Source organism: Ambystoma mexicanum, chromosome 7q (genome assembly GCF_040938575.1).
Source record: "Ambystoma mexicanum isolate Mex_15411 chromosome 7q, UKY_AmexF1_1, whole genome shotgun sequence".
Lineage (NCBI taxonomy): Eukaryota > Metazoa > Chordata > Amphibia > Caudata > Ambystomatidae > Ambystoma > Ambystoma mexicanum.
The window spans coordinates 1,037,135,499-1,037,154,927 of NC_090941.1; the positions used below are offsets into that span (position 1 = coordinate 1,037,135,499).

The 19,429-nt window shown below is 43.5% G+C and overlaps 2 protein-coding genes across 2 annotated transcripts; both read left to right on the forward strand.

Moving 5' to 3' along the window:
- Nucleotides 1-2,394: 2,394 nt before the first annotated feature.
- Nucleotides 2,395-5,680, forward strand: LOC138527939 (uncharacterized). Its single transcript, XM_069639311.1, has 2 exons — nt 2,395-5,451; nt 5,548-5,680. Exon 1 carries the CDS (start codon nt 2,450-2,452, stop codon nt 4,757-4,759), a length of 2,310 nt encoding a protein of 769 aa, XP_069495412.1. The 5' UTR covers nt 2,395-2,449; the 3' UTR covers nt 4,760-5,451; nt 5,548-5,680.
- Nucleotides 5,681-7,493: 1,813 nt separating this feature from the next.
- LOC138528110 (uncharacterized) lies at nt 7,494-10,723 on the forward strand. The gene is made up of 2 exons (XM_069639563.1): nt 7,494-10,495; nt 10,592-10,723. The coding sequence occupies exon 1, from the start codon at nt 7,494-7,496 to the stop codon at nt 9,801-9,803; it is 2,310 nt and encodes a 769-aa protein (XP_069495664.1). The 3' UTR covers nt 9,804-10,495; nt 10,592-10,723.
- The last annotated feature ends 8,706 nt before the right edge of the window (nt 10,724-19,429 follow it).

Below are 19,429 nucleotides of genomic sequence, written 5' to 3' on the forward strand. Positions count from 1 at the left end.
ATGAACATTCGTGCTCGCTTTGCAGAGTGTTGCGAGAGGGTTTCAAGAAAGGCTGTTCCCCTCGTACATCTGCATTATACTTTGGTCAAGTCGTTATAGGTAAGACGCGATTTTTTCGTGGGTTCTTTCTTAAACACAGTTTAGTGTTTACTGTATATATCCGTCCATTCTTCTAACACGATTTCTCGTGGGTTCTTTCTTAAACACAGATTAGTGTTTACAGTATATATCTGTCCATTCTTCTAACACTATTCATCATTTTCTATTTTTCAGAGGCTGTACACCTTCTATGCCAGTGATATGGGACCACACTAGGCTACCCGACGCATGTGCTCTCCGCACTATATACTCCACAGACTGCACCTTTCAACTGTGCATGCTATCTAGTTACAGGATTTAATCCACATGTGAGTACATACCTCTACACTCCTCTCCCCATTTGGATAACCTCTATTTGTACTTTTCTTCACTTTTATTCTGATAAGTTCCCCCTTCCATTTCAGTTGTTGTTTTTTTCCAATGTGAGTCCTAACTCGATGCAGTTACACCAAGGGCCCTGTTGGTTCCGCTCTTCAGGCATTACTGTTGTGGGCCCCTGAGCCCGTTTTCACGCCTGTTTTTCTAACTTATCCACAGCCTACAAAATTGAGGTAATTTATTTCCTAATTCATTCTCTTTTAAACAACAAGGGCAACTTTACTCAAATTTTGGAGTTCGCTCCCATTATGCTTTTAAATTTAATTTCATTTTCTTTCATGTCTGCTTCCCCACAGGGTTAAACTGTTGTGAGGTTCTTTCGCCCTGAGGAAGGCAACTTTCAACTATGTAAAGAAACTATGGCCAGACAGGCGGCATTTCAGCCGAAACGTTGTTGTGATGATGTCAACCTTGATTTTTCTTGAAATATTTTTTTGACACCTACACGTAGGCAGACCTGTCATTAGGAATATTGGAGTTAGAGTTTGAGAGGATACGGTTGTTCTGTGTAGAGAAGGAAGAACTGTTTACCTTAAGAACCGTCCATATATCTTCTCTCCACTAGTACTCCATTCCTTTTTTACTTCTTCTTTGTGACTTTACAACAAAGAAGAACCTATTTTAAAAAATATTTTTTTCTGCTTCTCAAAAAAAGAATAATTGATTGTTTTCTGTTCTTTAAACAAAATTGTGAATTACAACTGTGAGTGTTTTAACAATTTCTGTTATACTTCTTTGTTATTACAACCTTTATGCTCATCAGGATTTTCTTTGTCTAAATAATAAACTTTTCAAATAACTTTCTAGAAATTTGCCCTTTTTGTTTTCAGAGAATTTCATAAAAATGCATGATACCAGAGTTTGGTACTTTTTTGAACAATTTAATCATGTTGATTTTGATACATAGCAGTAAGGGATCTACGGTGTTATTTTGGTCTTTTGTCCCCTCCTTTTCTGCTCATGGGGCAAATCCCCCCCCTCTTTCTTTGTTTGTATATTCAGCAACCTGGTTGCTTGGGGATCGTTCTTTATAGCTATCTCGCAATTAATGAGGATCCCTGAAGAACACACTTAATTTATGTTTTTCAGAGGCAGGTATTTATAACCTTTTTTTCCCCTTGGCTGTGGGAGTGGCTTCCATGGCCTACCCTTGGTAGTTCTGCATCCCCACTGTTGGGATCCCATTGGTCAAGCAATACGGAATGGCAGAAGCACAAACTTTCAGCTATTCGCTTGAACAAACCGCTGAGATTATAGGAGGCCCGTCTTTATTTGATCAATTAGGATCAGGAGTGGGGGTTGCCCAATCCATGTGTTGTGACGACATATTGAAACTCAAAAAAAAGCATTTTAGGACAGAACTCCATGGACATTTCCTCCGTGAGTATTTAAGGGCTGACACCATCCCGGCGGGATTGATAGTTCGCAATGAACCTTGTCTGTTTCTTACAGACAAGGAATACACTACTACCTTTAGCCACATTGCCATTAAATGCAGTAGGGACCTTATGGTCCTTACCATAACAACTGCCCAGCGTCTTGGGGCAGAAATACAGAAGGAGCTTGAAAAGGAAGAGAAAACCTTTTTAGAGAACACTACTATCTCTAACGCTCGTGAACAATTAGTGAAAACTAATAAACTCTTTGACGACTTTAAGTCGACTACTCTAAGCAAAAAAACAAAGAAACTTCAGTTTGACATACAGGAATTTAAAGTGGATAAAATATTCCCATATATCACAGAGGAATACATTGAAGCCGCCAAAACACAGTCAACTTCCCAACCACGAAATAAAGGCAGGCGTAGGTGGGTGTCTTTTTCCAATTCTAGCAGTAGCAGCTCAGACGGTCAGGCCAGACAAGACCGGCAATCACCACAAGCCTTTGGAAATCACCCACCCCAACAACCTTTTTTACCACCGCAGCCTTTTTTAGGCAGAGGTGGCCCCGGAGGGCCTTTCTGGGGGCAACCATGGTTTCCCCCCTATCAACAACCGCGCCGCCAATTTCGCGGACGGCGTCGTCTGAACAGGTAGTTGAACAAAGCGACATACCAATTTTTAATCTTGCCAAAATTGATCTTACATCTCCTCAGATTAAAGTTCTCTCGAAAGGGCTTTCATTTGTGCCCTCACAAAAAACGGATTGGTTTGAAACAGAACTTGAGGTTCGCCGGTTCCTTAGAACAGTGCGCCTCAAAGTTTTCTTTAATGAACATGGAGGAAATGAGCAGGAACTAGACACTGGCTTACGAGCCCCTTCAACCTTCAAGCCCCAAGACAATGAAGTCACAAGAGAAATTTTGACCTTTGAAAAATGTGTCCTTCGAGATTTAGACAAACTCAAAAGTAATTCAAAACAGAAATCTCTTAGACATAATCTCTCTAAATTAGAAAACTCTGCTCTCATTGAACTATCCAACAACCCCTCCATTGTCATAAAACCTGCAGACAAAGGAGGTGGAATTGTAGTTATGTCTAAGGCTCAATATATCAACATGATGGACACGCTATTACAAGATGATGTCAGCTATAAGAAACTTAGGAAGGATCCCACCCGAGACATTCGCACAGAAATTGAAAGCGTAGTACAATTTGCTTTAGATCGCAAATGGATTACGGAAAAAGAATCTAAATTTCTCATTACCAGTCAAAGTCGTATTCCGACTATGTATTCTTTACCTAAGATACATAAAAATCAGGAAAACCCACCCGGAAGACCAATAGTGTCAGGCTGTGGTTCGATTTTAGAACCACTGTGCAAATTTATTGACGTATTTCTGAAACCTATTAGCGTAAAAACTGAGACATACCTCAGAGATACGACTGACACTATTACTATCTTTGAAAATCTTGAATTTGACAACACTACTCAATTACTGGTGACAATGGACATTCAATCCCTCTATACTAGCATTCCACAAGATCAAGCGATAGAATGCATGCGAGAAGTTCTCCTGGAATATGATTCTCAGGATCGCGTTCCACATAACTTCATCTTGGAACTTATGGCCATAGCTCTCAACAAAAATTATTTTGAATTTAATGGCCAGTTTTTCTTACAAGTAAAAGGTACGGCCATGGGGGCTGCTTTTGCGCCGAGCCTAGCGATTCTCTTTATGTTCAAATTTGAAACTCGTCACATTCTATCTTCCACCAATCCCTTCCGCTATTCTATAACCAAATGGAAGAGATATATCGATGACATCATATTTATTTGGACAGGCACTAAAGCCGAGCTAATACTCTTCTTTGATTGGTTGAATAACGTTGATCCTAATATCAAGTTCACCATGGAGTCTAGCAATATTCAGATCCCTTTTCTAGACTTAATAATTAAAGATGATTTTGGAAAATTGAAGTGTTCGCTTTTCCGTAAAACCACAGCCCGTAATACTCTCCTACATTACTCCAGCAATCACCCTCGGCATATTAGGGATAATCTACCCTATGGCCAGTTTCTCCGGATCCGGCGAAACTGTTCCGAGTTATTTGATTATTATGAACAAGCAGATAAGCTTAGTAGTCGCCTTAGAGACAGAGGTTATCCTAAACGATTGATCACACAAGCGTACAAAAGGGCTCGGTTTACTGACCGTGACAATTTGCTCACGCCCAAACAAAATTCCAATTCAGTACTGGATAAGAACAATTCACAGATGACATGTGTATTGACCCATGGGCCTCAGACCTTCGAGATTAAAAAACTCATCTCGAAATACTGGCCCATTGTCAAAATAAATCTGCCAGACACACCTCCTCCCCGCTTTGCTTTCAAGAGGGGCAGCAATATTCGTGACAAACTTGTGCACTCTTCCCTTAAGAAAGCCGCCCCCAGAATAGGTCTGTGGGACCTGAGGACCACCACAGGGCATTTCCCTTGTGGATCTTGCTCTGTCTGTCAATTCACCAGGAAAATGAAGGAGTTCAAAATTGGGCCAAAAACATGGACATTGACCACTATGACAAACTGCAAAACCGCACATGTGGTATACTGCATCCAATGCCCGTGTGGCCTTCGGTATGTTGGTCAAACTTCACGACCGGTACATATTAGAATATCAGAACATCGATCTAGAATCAGGTGTAAAACACTTACCGCACCCCTAGTAAGTCACTACATTGAGCTACAGCACTCTGCTAATGACATATTATGGTGGATTCTGGATGTGGTCAAAAATACGCCCAACATAACCCACTGCCTCCTACAGAAGGAGGCTCGATGGATCCATCGTTTATCCACTCACATTAATGGACTTAATGAGGATTTCAGTCCAATTTAACATGTTTTGGCTTCCATCCCACACCTGGGTTTTGCCTTGCGGGCGGCTGCCTCCTTCCAGCAGCATGTGTTCTGCTCCCCAGCCGGACGCTTCTCCGCAGGCTTCTGTCTGCTTTCCGGCGCGGCAGCTTCTCTTAGTTGACGTTACAGAGGCCGCTGTCATGGCGCCCTTTTGTATCCACCCAAGTGAGTGACATGCAGGTGGGGCAGCTCTCAGCCTATCCACACATCTTGTTTTTAGGCCCAATGAAATGGCGAGTTAGGCCTCCTGCCCTCTTTAGGCTATATGAACATTCGTGCTCGCTTTGCAGAGTGTTGCGAGAGGGTTTCAAGAAAGGCTGTTCCCCTCGTACATCTGCATTATACTTTGGTCAAGTCGTTATAGGTAAGACGCGATTTTTTCGTGGGTTCTTTCTTAAACACAGTTTAGTGTTTACTGTATATATCCGTCCATTCTTCTAACACGATTTCTCGTGGGTTCTTTCTTAAACACAGTTTAGTGTTTACAGTATATATCTGTCCATTCTTCTAACACTATTCATCATTTTCTATTTTTCAGAGGCTGTACACCTTCTATGCCAGTGATATGGGACCACACTAGGCTACCCGACGCATGTGCTCTCCGCACTATATACTCCACAGACTGCACCTTTCAACTGTGCATGCTATCTAGTTACAGGATTTAATCCACATGTGAGTACATACCTCTACACTCCTCTCCCCATTTGGATAACCTCTATTTGTACTTTTCTTCACTTTTATTCTGATAAGTTCCCCCTTCCATTTCAGTTGTTGTTTTTTTCCAATGTGAGTCCTAACTCGATGCAGTTACACCAAGGGCCCTGTTGGTTCCGCTCTTCAGGCATTACTGTTGTGGGCCCCTGAGCCCGTTTTCACGCCTGTTTTTCTAACTTATCCACAGCCTACAAAATTGAGGTAATTTATTTCCTAATTCATTCTCTTTTAAACAACAAGGGCAACTTTACTCAAATTTTGGAGTTCGCTCCCATTATGCTTTTAAATTTAATTTCATTTTCTTTCATGTCTGCTTCCCCACAGGGTTAAACTGTTGTGAGGTTCTTTCGCCCTGAGGAAGGCAACTTTCAACTATGTAAAGAAACTATGGCCAGACAGGCGGCATTTCAGCCGAAACGTTGTTGTGATGATGTCAACCTTGATTTTTCTTGAAATATTTTTTTGACACCTACACGTAGGCAGACCTGTCATTAGGAATATTGGAGTTAGAGTTTGAGAGGATACGGTTGTTCTGTGTAGAGAAGGAAGAACTGTTTACCTTAAGAACCGTCCATATATCTTCTCTCCACTAGTACTCCATTCCTTTTTTACTTCTTCTTTGTGACTTTACAACAAAGAAGAACCTATTTTAAAAAATATTTTTTTCTGCTTCTCAAAAAAAGAATAATTGATTGTTTTCTGTTCTTTAAACAAAATTGTGAATTACAACTGTGAGTGTTTTAACAATTTCTGTTATACTTCTTTGTTATTACAACCTTTATGCTCATCAGGATTTTCTTTGTCTAAATAATAAACTTTTCAAATAACTTTCTAGAAATTTGCCCTTTTTGTTTTCAGAGAATTTCATAAAAATGCATGATACCAGAGTTTGGTACTTTTTTGAACAATTTAATCATGTTGATTTTGATACATAGCAGTAAGGGATCTACGGTGTTATTTTGGTCTTTTGTCCCCTCCTTTTCTGCTCATGGGGCAAATCCCCCCCCTCTTTCTTTGTTTGTATATTCAGCAACCTGGTTGCTTGGGGATCGTTCTTTATAGCTATCTCGCAATTAATGAGGATCCCTGAAGAACACACTTAATTTATGTTTTTCAGAGGCAGGTATTTATAACCTTTTTTTCCCCTTGGCTGTGGGAGTGGCTTCCATGGCCTACCCTTGGTAGTTCTGCATCCCCACTGTTGGGATCCCATTGGTCAAGCAATACGGAATGGCAGAAGCACAAACTTTCAGCTATTCGCTTGAACAAACCGCTGAGATTATAGGAGGCCCGTCTTTATTTGATCAATTAGGATCAGGAGTGGGGGTTGCCCAATCCATGTGTTGTGACGACATATTGAAACTCAAAAAAAAGCATTTTAGGACAGAACTCCATGGACATTTCCTCCGTGAGTATTTAAGGGCTGACACCATCCCGGCGGGATTGATAGTTCGCAATGAACCTTGTCTGTTTCTTACAGACAAGGAATACACTACTACCTTTAGCCACATTGCCATTAAATGCAGTAGGGACCTTATGGTCCTTACCATAACAACTGCCCAGCGTCTTGGGGCAGAAATACAGAAGGAGCTTGAAAAGGAAGAGAAAACCTTTTTAGAGAACACTACTATCTCTAACGCTCGTGAACAATTAGTGAAAACTAATAAACTCTTTGACGACTTTAAGTCGACTACTCTAAGCAAAAAAACAAAGAAACTTCAGTTTGACATACAGGAATTTAAAGTGGATAAAATATTCCCATATATCACAGAGGAATACATTGAAGCCGCCAAAACACAGTCAACTTCCCAACCACGAAATAAAGGCAGGCGTAGGTGGGTGTCTTTTTCCAATTCTAGCAGTAGCAGCTCAGACGGTCAGGCCAGACAAGACCGGCAATTACCACAAGCCTTTGGAAATCACCCACCCCAACAACCTTTTTTACCACCGCAGCCTTTTTTAGGCAGAGGTGGCCCCGGAGGGCCTTTCTGGGGGCAACCATGGTTTCCCCCCTATCAACAACCGCGCCGCCAATTTCGCGGACGGCGTCGTCTGAACAGGTAGTTGAACAAAGCGACATACCAATTTTTAATCTTGCCAAAATTGATCTTACATCTCCTCAGATTAAAGTTCTCTCGAAAGGGCTTTCATTTGTGCCCTCACAAAAAACGGATTGGTTTGAAACAGAACTTGAGGTTCGCCGGTTCCTTAGAACAGTGCGCCTCAAAGTTTTCTTTAATGAACATGGAGGAAATGAGCAGGAACTAGACACTGGCTTACGAGCCCCTTCAACCTTCAAGCCCCAAGACAATGAAGTCACAAGAGAAATTTTGACCTTTGAAAAATGTGTCCTTCGAGATTTAGACAAACGCAAAAGTAATTCAAAACAGAAATCTCTTAGACATAATCTCTCTAAATTAGAAAACTCTGCTCTCATTGAACTATCCAACAACCCCTCCATTGTCATAAAACCTGCAGACAAAGGAGGTGGAATTGTAGTTATGTCTAAGGCTCAATATATCAACATGATGGACACGCTATTACAAGATGATGTCAGCTATAAGAAACTTAGGAAGGATCCCACCCGAGACATTCGCACAGAAATTGAAAGCGTAGTACAATTTGCTTTAGATCGCAAATGGATTACGGAAAAAGAATCTAAATTTCTCATTACCAGTCAAAGTCGTATTCCGACTATGTATTCTTTACCTAAGATACATAAAAATCAGGAAAACCCACCCGGAAGACCAATAGTGTCAGGCTGTGGTTCGATTTTAGAACCACTGTGCAAATTTATTGACGTATTTCTGAAACCTATTAGCGTAAAAACTGAGACATACCTCAGAGATACGACTGACACTATTACTATCTTTGAAAATCTTGAATTTGACAACACTACTCAATTACTGGTGACAATGGACATTCAATCCCTCTATACTAGCATTCCACAAGATCAAGCGATAGAATGCATGCGAGAAGTTCTCCTGGAATATGATTCTCAGGATCGCGTTCCACATAACTTCATCTTGGAACTTATGGCCATAGCTCTCAACAAAAATTATTTTGAATTTAATGGCCAGTTTTTCTTACAAGTAAAAGGTACGGCCATGGGGGCTGCTTTTGCGCCGAGCCTAGCGATTCTCTTTATGTTCAAATTTGAAACTCGTCACATTCTATCTTCCACCAATCCCTTCCGCTATTCTATAACCAAATGGAAGAGATATATCGATGACATCATATTTATTTGGACAGGCACTAAAGCCGAGCTAATACTCTTCTTTGATTGGTTGAATAACGTTGATCCTAATATCAAGTTCACCATGGAGTCTAGCAATATTCAGATCCCTTTTCTAGACTTAATAATTAAAGATGATTTTGGAAAATTGAAGTGTTCGCTTTTCCGTAAAACCACAGCCCGTAATACTCTCCTACATTACTCCAGCAATCACCCTCGGCATATTAGGGATAATCTACCCTATGGCCAGTTTCTCCGGATCCGGCGAAACTGTTCCGAGTTATTTGATTATTATGAACAAGCAGATAAGCTTAGTAGTCGCCTTAGAGACAGAGGTTATCCTAAACGATTGATCACACAAGCGTACAAAAGGGCTCGGTTTACTGACCGTGACAATTTGCTCACGCCCAAACAAAATTCCAATTCAGTACTGGATAAGAACAATTCACAGATGACATGTGTATTGACCCATGGGCCTCAGACCTTCGAGATTAAAAAACTCATCTCGAAATACTGGCCCATTGTCAAAATAAATCTGCCAGACACACCTCCTCCCCGCTTTGCTTTCAAGAGGGGCAGCAATATTCGTGACAAACTTGTGCACTCTTCCCTTAAGAAAGCCGCCCCCAGAATAGGTCTGTGGGACCTGAGGACCACCACAGGGCATTTCCCTTGTGGATCTTGCTCTGTCTGTCAATTCACCAGGAAAATGAAGGAGTTCAAAATTGGGCCAAAAACATGGACATTGACCACTATGACAAACTGCAAAACCGCACATGTGGTATACTGCATCCAATGCCCGTGTGGCCTTCGGTATGTTGGTCAAACTTCACGACCGGTACATATTAGAATATCAGAACATCGATCTAGAATCAGGTGTAAAACACTTACCGCACCCCTAGTAAGTCACTACATTGAGCTACAGCACTCTGCTAATGACATATTATGGTGGATTCTGGATGTGGTCAAAAATACGCCCAACATAACCCACTGCCTCCTACAGAAGGAGGCTCGATGGATCCATCGTTTATCCACTCACATTAATGGACTTAATGAGGATTTCAGTCCAATTTAACATGTTTTGGCTTCCATCCCACACCTGGGTTTTGCCTTGCGGGCGGCTGCCTCCTTCCAGCAGCATGTGTTCTGCTCCCCAGCCGGACGCTTCTCCGCAGGCTTCTGTCTGCTTTCCGGCGCGGCAGCTTCTCTTAGTTGACGTTACAGAGGCCGCTGTCATGGCGCCCTTTTGTATCCACCCAAGTGAGTGACATGCAGGTGGGGCAGCTCTCAGCCTATCCACACATCTTGTTTTTAGGCCCAATGAAATGGCGAGTTAGGCCTCCTGCCCTCTTTAGGCTATATGAACATTCGTGCTCGCTTTGCAGAGTGTTGCGAGAGGGTTTCAAGAAAGGCTGTTCCCCTCGTACATCTGCATTATACTTTGGTCAAGTCGTTATAGGTAAGACGCGATTTTTTCGTGGGTTCTTTCTTAAACACAGTTTAGTGTTTACTGTATATATCCGTCCATTCTTCTAACACGATTTCTCGTGGGTTCTTTCTTAAACACAGTTTAGTGTTTACAGTATATATCTGTCCATTCTTCTAACACTATTCATCATTTTCTATTTTTCAGAGGCTGTACACCTTCTATGCCAGTGATATGGGACCACACTAGGCTACCCGACGCATGTGCTCTCCGCACTATATACTCCACAGACTGCACCTTTCAACTGTGCATGCTATCTAGTTACAGGATTTAATCCACATGTGAGTACATACCTCTACACTCCTCTCCCCATTTGGATAACCTCTATTTGTACTTTTCTTCACTTTTATTCTGATAAGTTCCCCCTTCCATTTCAGTTGTTGTTTTTTTCCAATGTGAGTCCTAACTCGATGCAGTTACACCAAGGGCCCTGTTGGTTCCGCTCTTCAGGCATTACTGTTGTGGGCCCCTGAGCCCGTTTTCACGCCTGTTTTTCTAACTTATCCACAGCCTACAAAATTGAGGTAATTTATTTCCTAATTCATTCTCTTTTAAACAACAAGGGCAACTTTACTCAAATTTTGGAGTTCGCTCCCATTATGCTTTTAAATTTAATTTCATTTTCTTTCATGTCTGCTTCCCCACAGGGTTAAACTGTTGTGAGGTTCTTTCGCCCTGAGGAAGGCAACTTTCAACTATGTAAAGAAACTATGGCCAGACAGGCGGCATTTCAGCCGAAACGTTGTTGTGATGATGTCAACCTTGATTTTTCTTGAAATATTTTTTTGACACCTACACGTAGGCAGACCTGTCATTAGGAATATTGGAGTTAGAGTTTGAGAGGATACGGTTGTTCTGTGTAGAGAAGGAAGAACTGTTTACCTTAAGAACCGTCCATATATCTTCTCTCCACTAGTACTCCATTCCTTTTTTACTTCTTCTTTGTGACTTTACAACAAAGAAGAACCTATTTTAAAAAATATTTTTTTCTGCTTCTCAAAAAAAGAATAATTGATTGTTTTCTGTTCTTTAAACAAAATTGTGAATTACAACTGTGAGTGTTTTAACAATTTCTGTTATACTTCTTTGTTATTACAACCTTTATGCTCATCAGGATTTTCTTTGTCTAAATAATAAACTTTTCAAATAACTTTCTAGAAATTTGCCCTTTTTGTTTTCAGAGAATTTCATAAAAATGCATGATACCAGAGTTTGGTACTTTTTTGAACAATTTAATCATGTTGATTTTGATACATAGCAGTAAGGGATCTACGGTGTTATTTTGGTCTTTTGTCCCCTCCTTTTCTGCTCATGGGGCAAATCCCCCCCCTCTTTCTTTGTTTGGAAGGTTGTAGGGAAGCATGGTGATTGTAAAAGTGATGGGACTGAGCAGGTGGATAGTATGGGCAGTCCAGTAACACAATATCTCCATCTCCTTAGTAGGTACTGCTCTATGCTTGATCTCCTGGTGTAGAGGAGGTCCCAGACATGGCCTGCACCCCTGCCCCTCATTTCGAGGTACCAGGAAAGTACTTGCCGAGGTATGTGACGTATGAGGAGCAGATGAACCAACAAAGAGCTGCACTGGGACTTTGCCCAGTGTGCATTAGAAGAGCTGTACCTGTTGAAGCGCCCATAACCAGAGAGCCCTGGGCAGCACGATACCCCATTAGACAACCATACCAGCCACTGATACGAAACAATGAGTATTTGCAGACTGTCCATGAGGAGACACAAAGAGCCCTGATGGAAGGCAAATGGTAACGAAACACGGGCCTGGACAGACTTGCACATGGACAAAGGTAACACGCCAGCGCGCGTAGCCATGAAACCAGATACAAGCGACACGAAAGACAAAACAATGCTGAAACGTAAAAGAAACATAGCCGTGAAACCAGATGGAAGAATCAAACCAGCTAATGTGTGTAAATAGGCTTGGAACGCAAGAAGCTAAGAAATCGATACTGCTTGCAATGCTTAGTAGAAGAATAGAGCGGCATGCGCCAACCATATATCTACCTCAATAAGGCACGCTATACAAGTGCGACTCCATTTTGTAAAAGCAGAAGTACGCCCAGACGGTTGAGGCCTAACAGGCCAGGTTTCATATCCCGGCCAGCCTGGAGAAAGAGCGGAATCGAAACTCAACAAAGGATAGCTCATGCCTGGGAAATCGACGTCAACCTAAGAAAGGGAGGAGAGCTACAGCTAAGAAGAATCGAAACTTCAGAGCATACCAGCCTGCCCCGTGAAGGTCAAGATAAGGAGGCCCAGGCAGGTGGTGGGGCCAAAAGGAGAATTAAATACACTAAAAGCTAGAAACTGAAGCCAGATTCATGGTGAACTAACACGTGACCAGCCAGGGGCGAAGAAGTACCACCGCCTGATGTCATCCAGAATCCCAGGATGCCATAACTTTTCCCGATAAGAGACTACAGTTTCGAGGCCATCCTCAGCCAACTAATTGGCACATCGCCCTAAAAACACTGATTGATGGAAAGGAGGCAGGGTGAATCCTGGGGCACTAGGCACCTGGGTGTCCATTCTGCATGCTGCTAATTAAAGTGGAGATTTATGTTTAGGGGTGTAACCTGCCCAATCACAATGGACCGTGTAATCTAGGGTCCTATAGACACGGTAACCAATAGGAGGTCGTACTTGTAGTGACGTCAATCACGTGTGATGTAGAGGAATGGGCGTAGATGCCCACCTGTTAAGAATTATCAAATCTGCATGCTCTATTGCCATATACAGATATAACACCTATACTTAAGTTACCTTTCCTAACCAATAAGATTGCATGACGATTTTTGTAGAATTAGATGTCAGTGATGACAAGTTTTGCCTATAAAAATGGCTGTTTGACTGAAGTTCGAGGAAGTTGGAGCGAGACAAATGATCGCAATGCTGCTGATTTCCCTTTGTTTCTCTGTTTGATGTACTTGTAATTAAACAGACTTCCCTTTGCCAAACTACTGAGTCCTCATTATTGAGTCGTGTTGGAGTAAGTGAATCTTGCACCCCCATTCCTCACATGGTGCAGCTATCTTGTCTTAACAGGTACTAGAGGGTGCGCACTGATCTTTCGGCCCGTCAGTTAAAACCCCCGCTCCTCTGTACACTTGGTAGCAGAGGATGGTTACGGCAATCGATTATTGATTATATAATATTAACACACCTTTAGACCGACGGTACGAAGTAACTCTAGGCCTTCGGCAATATCACAAGTCCTTTCGCCATTCCGGCTGAGTAGGCTGAGAAGCTTCCTGTGGACAATGATGGAGTAAACTTCAAAAACCTGCAGTGGGTTTGAAGGAATCTGCTTTCCAAGCATAACCCTTCTCATTCCCACGGGCAGCCAATCGGACGAAAAAAACCTTAAGAGGCTGGAAGAGGAAGGGGCGGTGATCCTGAAGTTCCAGAGAGGAAAAGATGTGAGCGGTGAGTGAAACAATGAACTCGTTACTTTGGCAAATGTCTTGTAGGCATTAGAACAAGTAGGGGAAAGGTAACGGTGGGTGGCTGAGAAAAAATAAAGTAGTTAGAAGTAGAGAAGACTGTATATATAAAGGGTTAATGACTCGAGTATAAGATAAAAAGTGTTTACCGGGGGGACACCCAAGATAAAAACAAAGGATTACCGGGCGGGGGGGACACCCAAGATAAAAATGAAGAATTACAGGGGGGGACACCCGAGAGAAAAACGAGAGGATACCAGGGGGGCACCTGAGATAAAAACGTAAGGATTTGCCTTGTTCCTGCGCTTTAATACAGCGGTCAGAAGAAACGTGAACTCAGAGCCCACAGAGGTGGGACAATTAGACCACAGTGACGATTAAAGACGACACTAAGGGAGTTTGTTTAAACTCCATGACGGGGTATTGATTAGAAAGCAGGTAAATGTATGACCAGCTGGTGTCCGTCTAGTCTGTCAAGTGTCTGTCATATGTGTTCTGTTGTATGTCAAATGTAAAATAATTGTATCATTGGTTGTTTGAAATGTAATTTGGCTTTACGCGATTCTGTAACTAAGAGGGAGTCGCCAATGAATTGATGGGTTTTGAATTGATTGTATACATTTTGGCAGGAAAAGATTGGATTGGAGCTTGCGTATTTGGTGCTCGCTCATACTATTGGAAGGACAAAAAACTGTATAAATATTGTTGGTGACGAAATTAAGAATGGAGGAAGTTACTCCACTGGCACATTTGTGCAAGCAGCTACCCAAGCATGCACCAAAACTCAAGAAGGTCAGCACAGAGTGGGTTAAGGGTACCGCCCACAAGATGTTTATGCCTTGGCCACAGAATGGGTCCCTTTCTAAAGCCATCTTACAGCATATGACTTTCCTACATGCCACATATACTGGCAAAAAGTTAGAGAAGCGCCTCGCTGTTCTCGAACTTTGGAAGATGTTCGAGCAGACGAAGGAGGAAGAACCACCCGCAGACTGGATATTAAACATATGTACGGAGGAGGGTGAGATGCCTACTGCGCCACCAGCCCCGCCTGAGCCAGTCATCGAGGGAAGTAAGTCAGAGGGTCTTTACCCGCTAAGAGAACTCAAGGCAGCCACAGGGTATAGCAACCCCGCATATGAGTCACCTACGTGCAGTAGTGACGAAATCAAAGAGAAGGAGCAGGAAATTAATCTGGCCTCCGCAGTCCCGACGGACAAGGAGAGACGCGATGATGGAAGAAAGGATCAGGCACAGACTAGTGCACCTCTCGATAAAGAGAGAGAGGGAAAGAAGTGGAAAGGAAGCAGTGAGATAGCATTCGCAAAAGACGAATGGATGGGAGGACAGATATTATTGAAATTAGATGGGAAGGGAAGTGATGATGTAAGGCCGAGAGAAAGGCCTGATGAAACGCAAAGAAGGGAGAAAGAAAAGGAGAAGGAAATGAGGGACGAAAGGATAAGAAGAAAGGATAGGCTGAGGCGAGAAAAACTATATCGCGAAGAGCAAGAAAAACAGCTCGAGCGCAAACAGAAGGCAGCCTATGGCCAGTACAAATAGAATAAGCAAAGGTTGGAAGAAGAGCAAAGGGTATGTGAGAAGAGAGTGAACAGAAGAGAAGATGAAGAGATTAGAAGGGCAAAGGAACGTAGAAATGAACGGATGAGGGAAGTCGATAAGGCTAGAGAAGAAGCAAGGAAGCGCAAGGAAATAGACGAGGGAATAGAACGTAAACGCAGACAAAGGGCACGAGATCTTGAATATTTGGAGCGGGAAGTTATAAAACCCAATCCTACAGTAGAATGGGAAGACATAGAAGAATTCTTTCCTGCAAGCGATGCGTTACCAGGTAAAAGTGGGACAAATATTGAAGATGATTTCAACACCAGAAGCATCGGGGAAACGATTGATCAAATATATGATGAGATGGGGCTAGAACAAATTTCCCAAGGGGGAAGGGAAGACAAATGCTTAGAAAGCACTCAGCTATACGACACTGAGGATGTCACCCAAAGTAGTGGGAGTAGGGGACTTTCCCTAGACAGGCTGGAGATCAGGCAGAACGAAGAAGATGCAAGGAGCTGCGTAAAGTGGGATCATTCAGAATCTGACTCCGGTGGGGAAACGGAGGACGAGGCACATGAAGAAGGGAGGCGGTGCGAAAAGTCGCTCCCAAGGGGCCAGTGGGTACGATGGTCCGACGCCAGAAAATCTGAGCCCAGGACATCAAAGTCTGCTGTGGGGCAGAGCCAACATGAGGGAACTCCCCACAGTCAGAGGGGGGAGCCAGCACTTACCTATGCCGACAAGTTAAGGGCATTGCCGGGTAGACGGCAATGCAGGAATGTTACTCCAGCGATAGACAGGAGGGCTATGGAAAGAGAAAAGGAAGACTGTGCATTTCAATTCCCACTGCTAGAAAAGGGGGGAGCAAAACCACAATATATTCCATGGCCGCACATGGACCGAGAAAACCTGAAAAATAAGCTTCCAATGCTGACATCGGGAGCTGGGAAGTGGATACATGAGTTAGAAAAAATGATGGGAGGAGTCACCTTAGCTATAGGGGACATTAAACGCCTCCTGATCGCCATACTTGGTCAAAGGGCAGACGATGTATAGAAGCGGGCCGGGTACCCGAGGGTAACAATAACACCTCCCATGACAGAGCGCCATTCAATAATTGTAGAGCAGCAGTGTGGAAAGCGCTGCGAACGCTGTACCCAGATACTTCCGATATGGGAGCTATAATGACTCGGAAAATGAAAGAATCCGAGGATCTGTTGATTTACATCCAGAATTTTCAAGACGCGTGGGTGCTCGAAACGCATGAGTCTTGGTCAAAATCTATCCCTGTATTCTACTACATACTGTGCCAAGGGTTACCTGAACCGGTGCAAAAACAGCTTAAGAAATTGGTAAGAATAGAAGCCAAACCATGGGCCGAAATCCAACTGACAATTGCACACTACTGCAGGTTGTTGCAAGAAAAGAACCGGAAAAAGCAGGCAACTCGTAAAGGGGAGGAAGCGAAGCTGGTGCAAAAGAGGCTCTCGAAGTATACTCTCGAGGGAGCCATGCTGACCAGCCCAGCTGAACCAAGCGCGCAACAAGCGAATAATCCATAGCAGAATAACCAGGGTAATCTGGGATTTTACCCGAGGGCTAGAGGATTTAGAGGAAGAGGATGGCAGAGTAACCAGGGAGGTTTTCAGAATAACCAGGGAGGTTTTCAGAGTAACCAAGGTGGATTTCAAAATGTACAGATGGGCAGTCCAGCCATGACAGATGGGCAGATGGCCGACCTCCGCCAGTATGTTGGTTGTGTGGAATGACAGGACATGTGGCACGTATATGCAGAAATCAAGGCATGTGGGAAAATGGCCAAGGAGTGGGAGCAGGTATGGTGAATCAGCCCGCCGCCCCACAACAAGGCGATGCACAGAGTCATACAGTGCAGCAGCAGGCAACAAGCAAGGGGTTCAACCCTCAAACATGGGGAACCTGCAACAGGGGCAACCCCAACAAGCACCGCCGCCAATGCCTCAGGGAACGAACGCTGGAAGGGGAATCAACCCTGGGAATGGGGGTACTCCACAAACGTACAGTGGGCTGAACCTATATATAAAATAAAACAGCTCACGGGGAACTCAGATGTGTTTCTATCCTATCAGTGACACCAGACCCTAACAGGGAACCTAGGGTGAATGTCGCAATAGGGGATAAAGAATATTCCTTCTTAGTTGACACGGGTGCTACGCGCTCGTGCATACGAGAAGGCAAATTTTCCTTGTCCGGCGAGGCCATAGATACTCAGAGTTTCACAGGAGCTCACAATAGAGTTCCCTTTACAGAAGCGCTCCCAGTGTCTGTAGGAGAGTGCAAGATGAATGTACCCTTATTGTATTCTTGTCAGACCCCAGTAAACATCCTGGGTCGGGACTTGATGACAAAAGTGAATATGACAATCTCTTTCACCGAGAATGGTATAGTGTGCTCCACTCCGGGAATGCATTATTCGAACGTGTGTGAAATGATCAGAGCACACTCAGGACGTGTAGCCATGAGAACTATACCGTTAGAGCCAGAAGTCTTCGCATATGGTGTGCGTGTGCTCATGGCGGGATTGCCAGGCTTCACATATAAACCCATGAGGACACCTGTTGAGTTCCTATTCAGACCACGAATACCTATGCATGAAGAAGAGGGACAAGTATTCCCCTTAATGATACAATCTCCTGCAGTATGAGGGAAGGTGGTAATGGTCGAAGGATACGATGATGAAGGTAGACAATGGTGCGCGGTTATCGCCATTGAGGAAGGGTATCGAGTGCTTAACGTCACTGACGATGATCTGTTCGAACAACACCCTGACTTAGAAGAGATGAGGGTGGAAGTAAGTCTCATATTGTGGGTCCAAATGATCAAACGAGAAGTGTCACAGAGAATGATGTTGGCGCTGGTATGTCCAGAATACTTTGAGGATGACATAGCCCAGGTGCCACAGTATGGACTACAGGACCTTATGACGTAGGACTCCTGAAAGGGGCAGGAGAAGTGAAAATCAAACTAAAACCAGGAGCAATCCTACCAAGAGCGCGACAATATCCCATGTCCAGAGAAGCGGACGAAGGGATTGCAAAGACAATTTCCGCTATGATAGAGCAGGGCATCCCAGTGACGTCAGAATCACCCTGTAACACAGTGATTGACCCCGTCAAGAAATCGAAGGGAGGGTCTTGGCGTTTAATCCAAGATTTAAGGGCATTAAACAATATTGTTGAAGCCGAGTTCCCTCTAGTCCCTTACCCATCTACAATTCTATGCAATATACCCACTGAGGCAAAATATTTCACGGTGATCGATTTGAAAAATGCTTTCTTCTCAATCCCGTTGCACCGTGAATCGCAAGATCTGACATTGTTTACATTCAGACAAATGCGCCTGAAAAGCATGAGATTGCCACATGGGTATTGTGAGTCTCCATCCATTTTTAACAGAGTCCTGGAAATGGACCTAAGCAATATTGCGGTGGACAGTGTTGTTTTGCAGTATGTAGATGACATTCTGATCTGCAGCACCACTGAAGAGCAATGCAGCCGCGACTCTGTCCAGCTACTAACTAGACTGGCTGAGAAGGGATACAAAGTTGATTAGGAAAAGTTGCAGTACTGTCAACAAGAAGTGTTGCACATAGGGCAACTAAACTCTCATGAGGGGAAAAAGGTAACCCCAGAGAGGGCTGACGCTATCATGAACACGGCTAAGCCACTCACGATAAAACAAATTCAGAGCTTCTTAGGCCTGCGCAATTATGTCAGAGCATGGGTCTTCGATTACAGCTCGTATACCAAGCCCTTGCTCCAGGCCTTAAAGAAAGCCCAGGCAACAAAGGAAAAAAATTGAATGGACTGAGGCAAAGGAAAAGGGGTTTGCAGAACTCAAGGGGGCAATTTGTAAGGCCCCAGTTCTCGGGATTCCTAATTATGCAGAAGAGGAATTCTACCTGTTCTCACATACCGATGGCAATTGTATGACGGCAGTACTCGCTCAGCGAACCTCGCTGGGGTATAAGCCCCTAGCGTATTACAGCAGGAATCTGGACCCGGTTATGAGTGGCCACTTCCCATGCGTACAAAATCTAGCTGCCGCCGCGTTCGCCATCGAGAAGGCATCATCCATTGTGATGGGGTGCTCCATGACTTTGTATGTCGAGCACTCATTATTCGCCATACTAGAGAAGCCAAAGGGCAC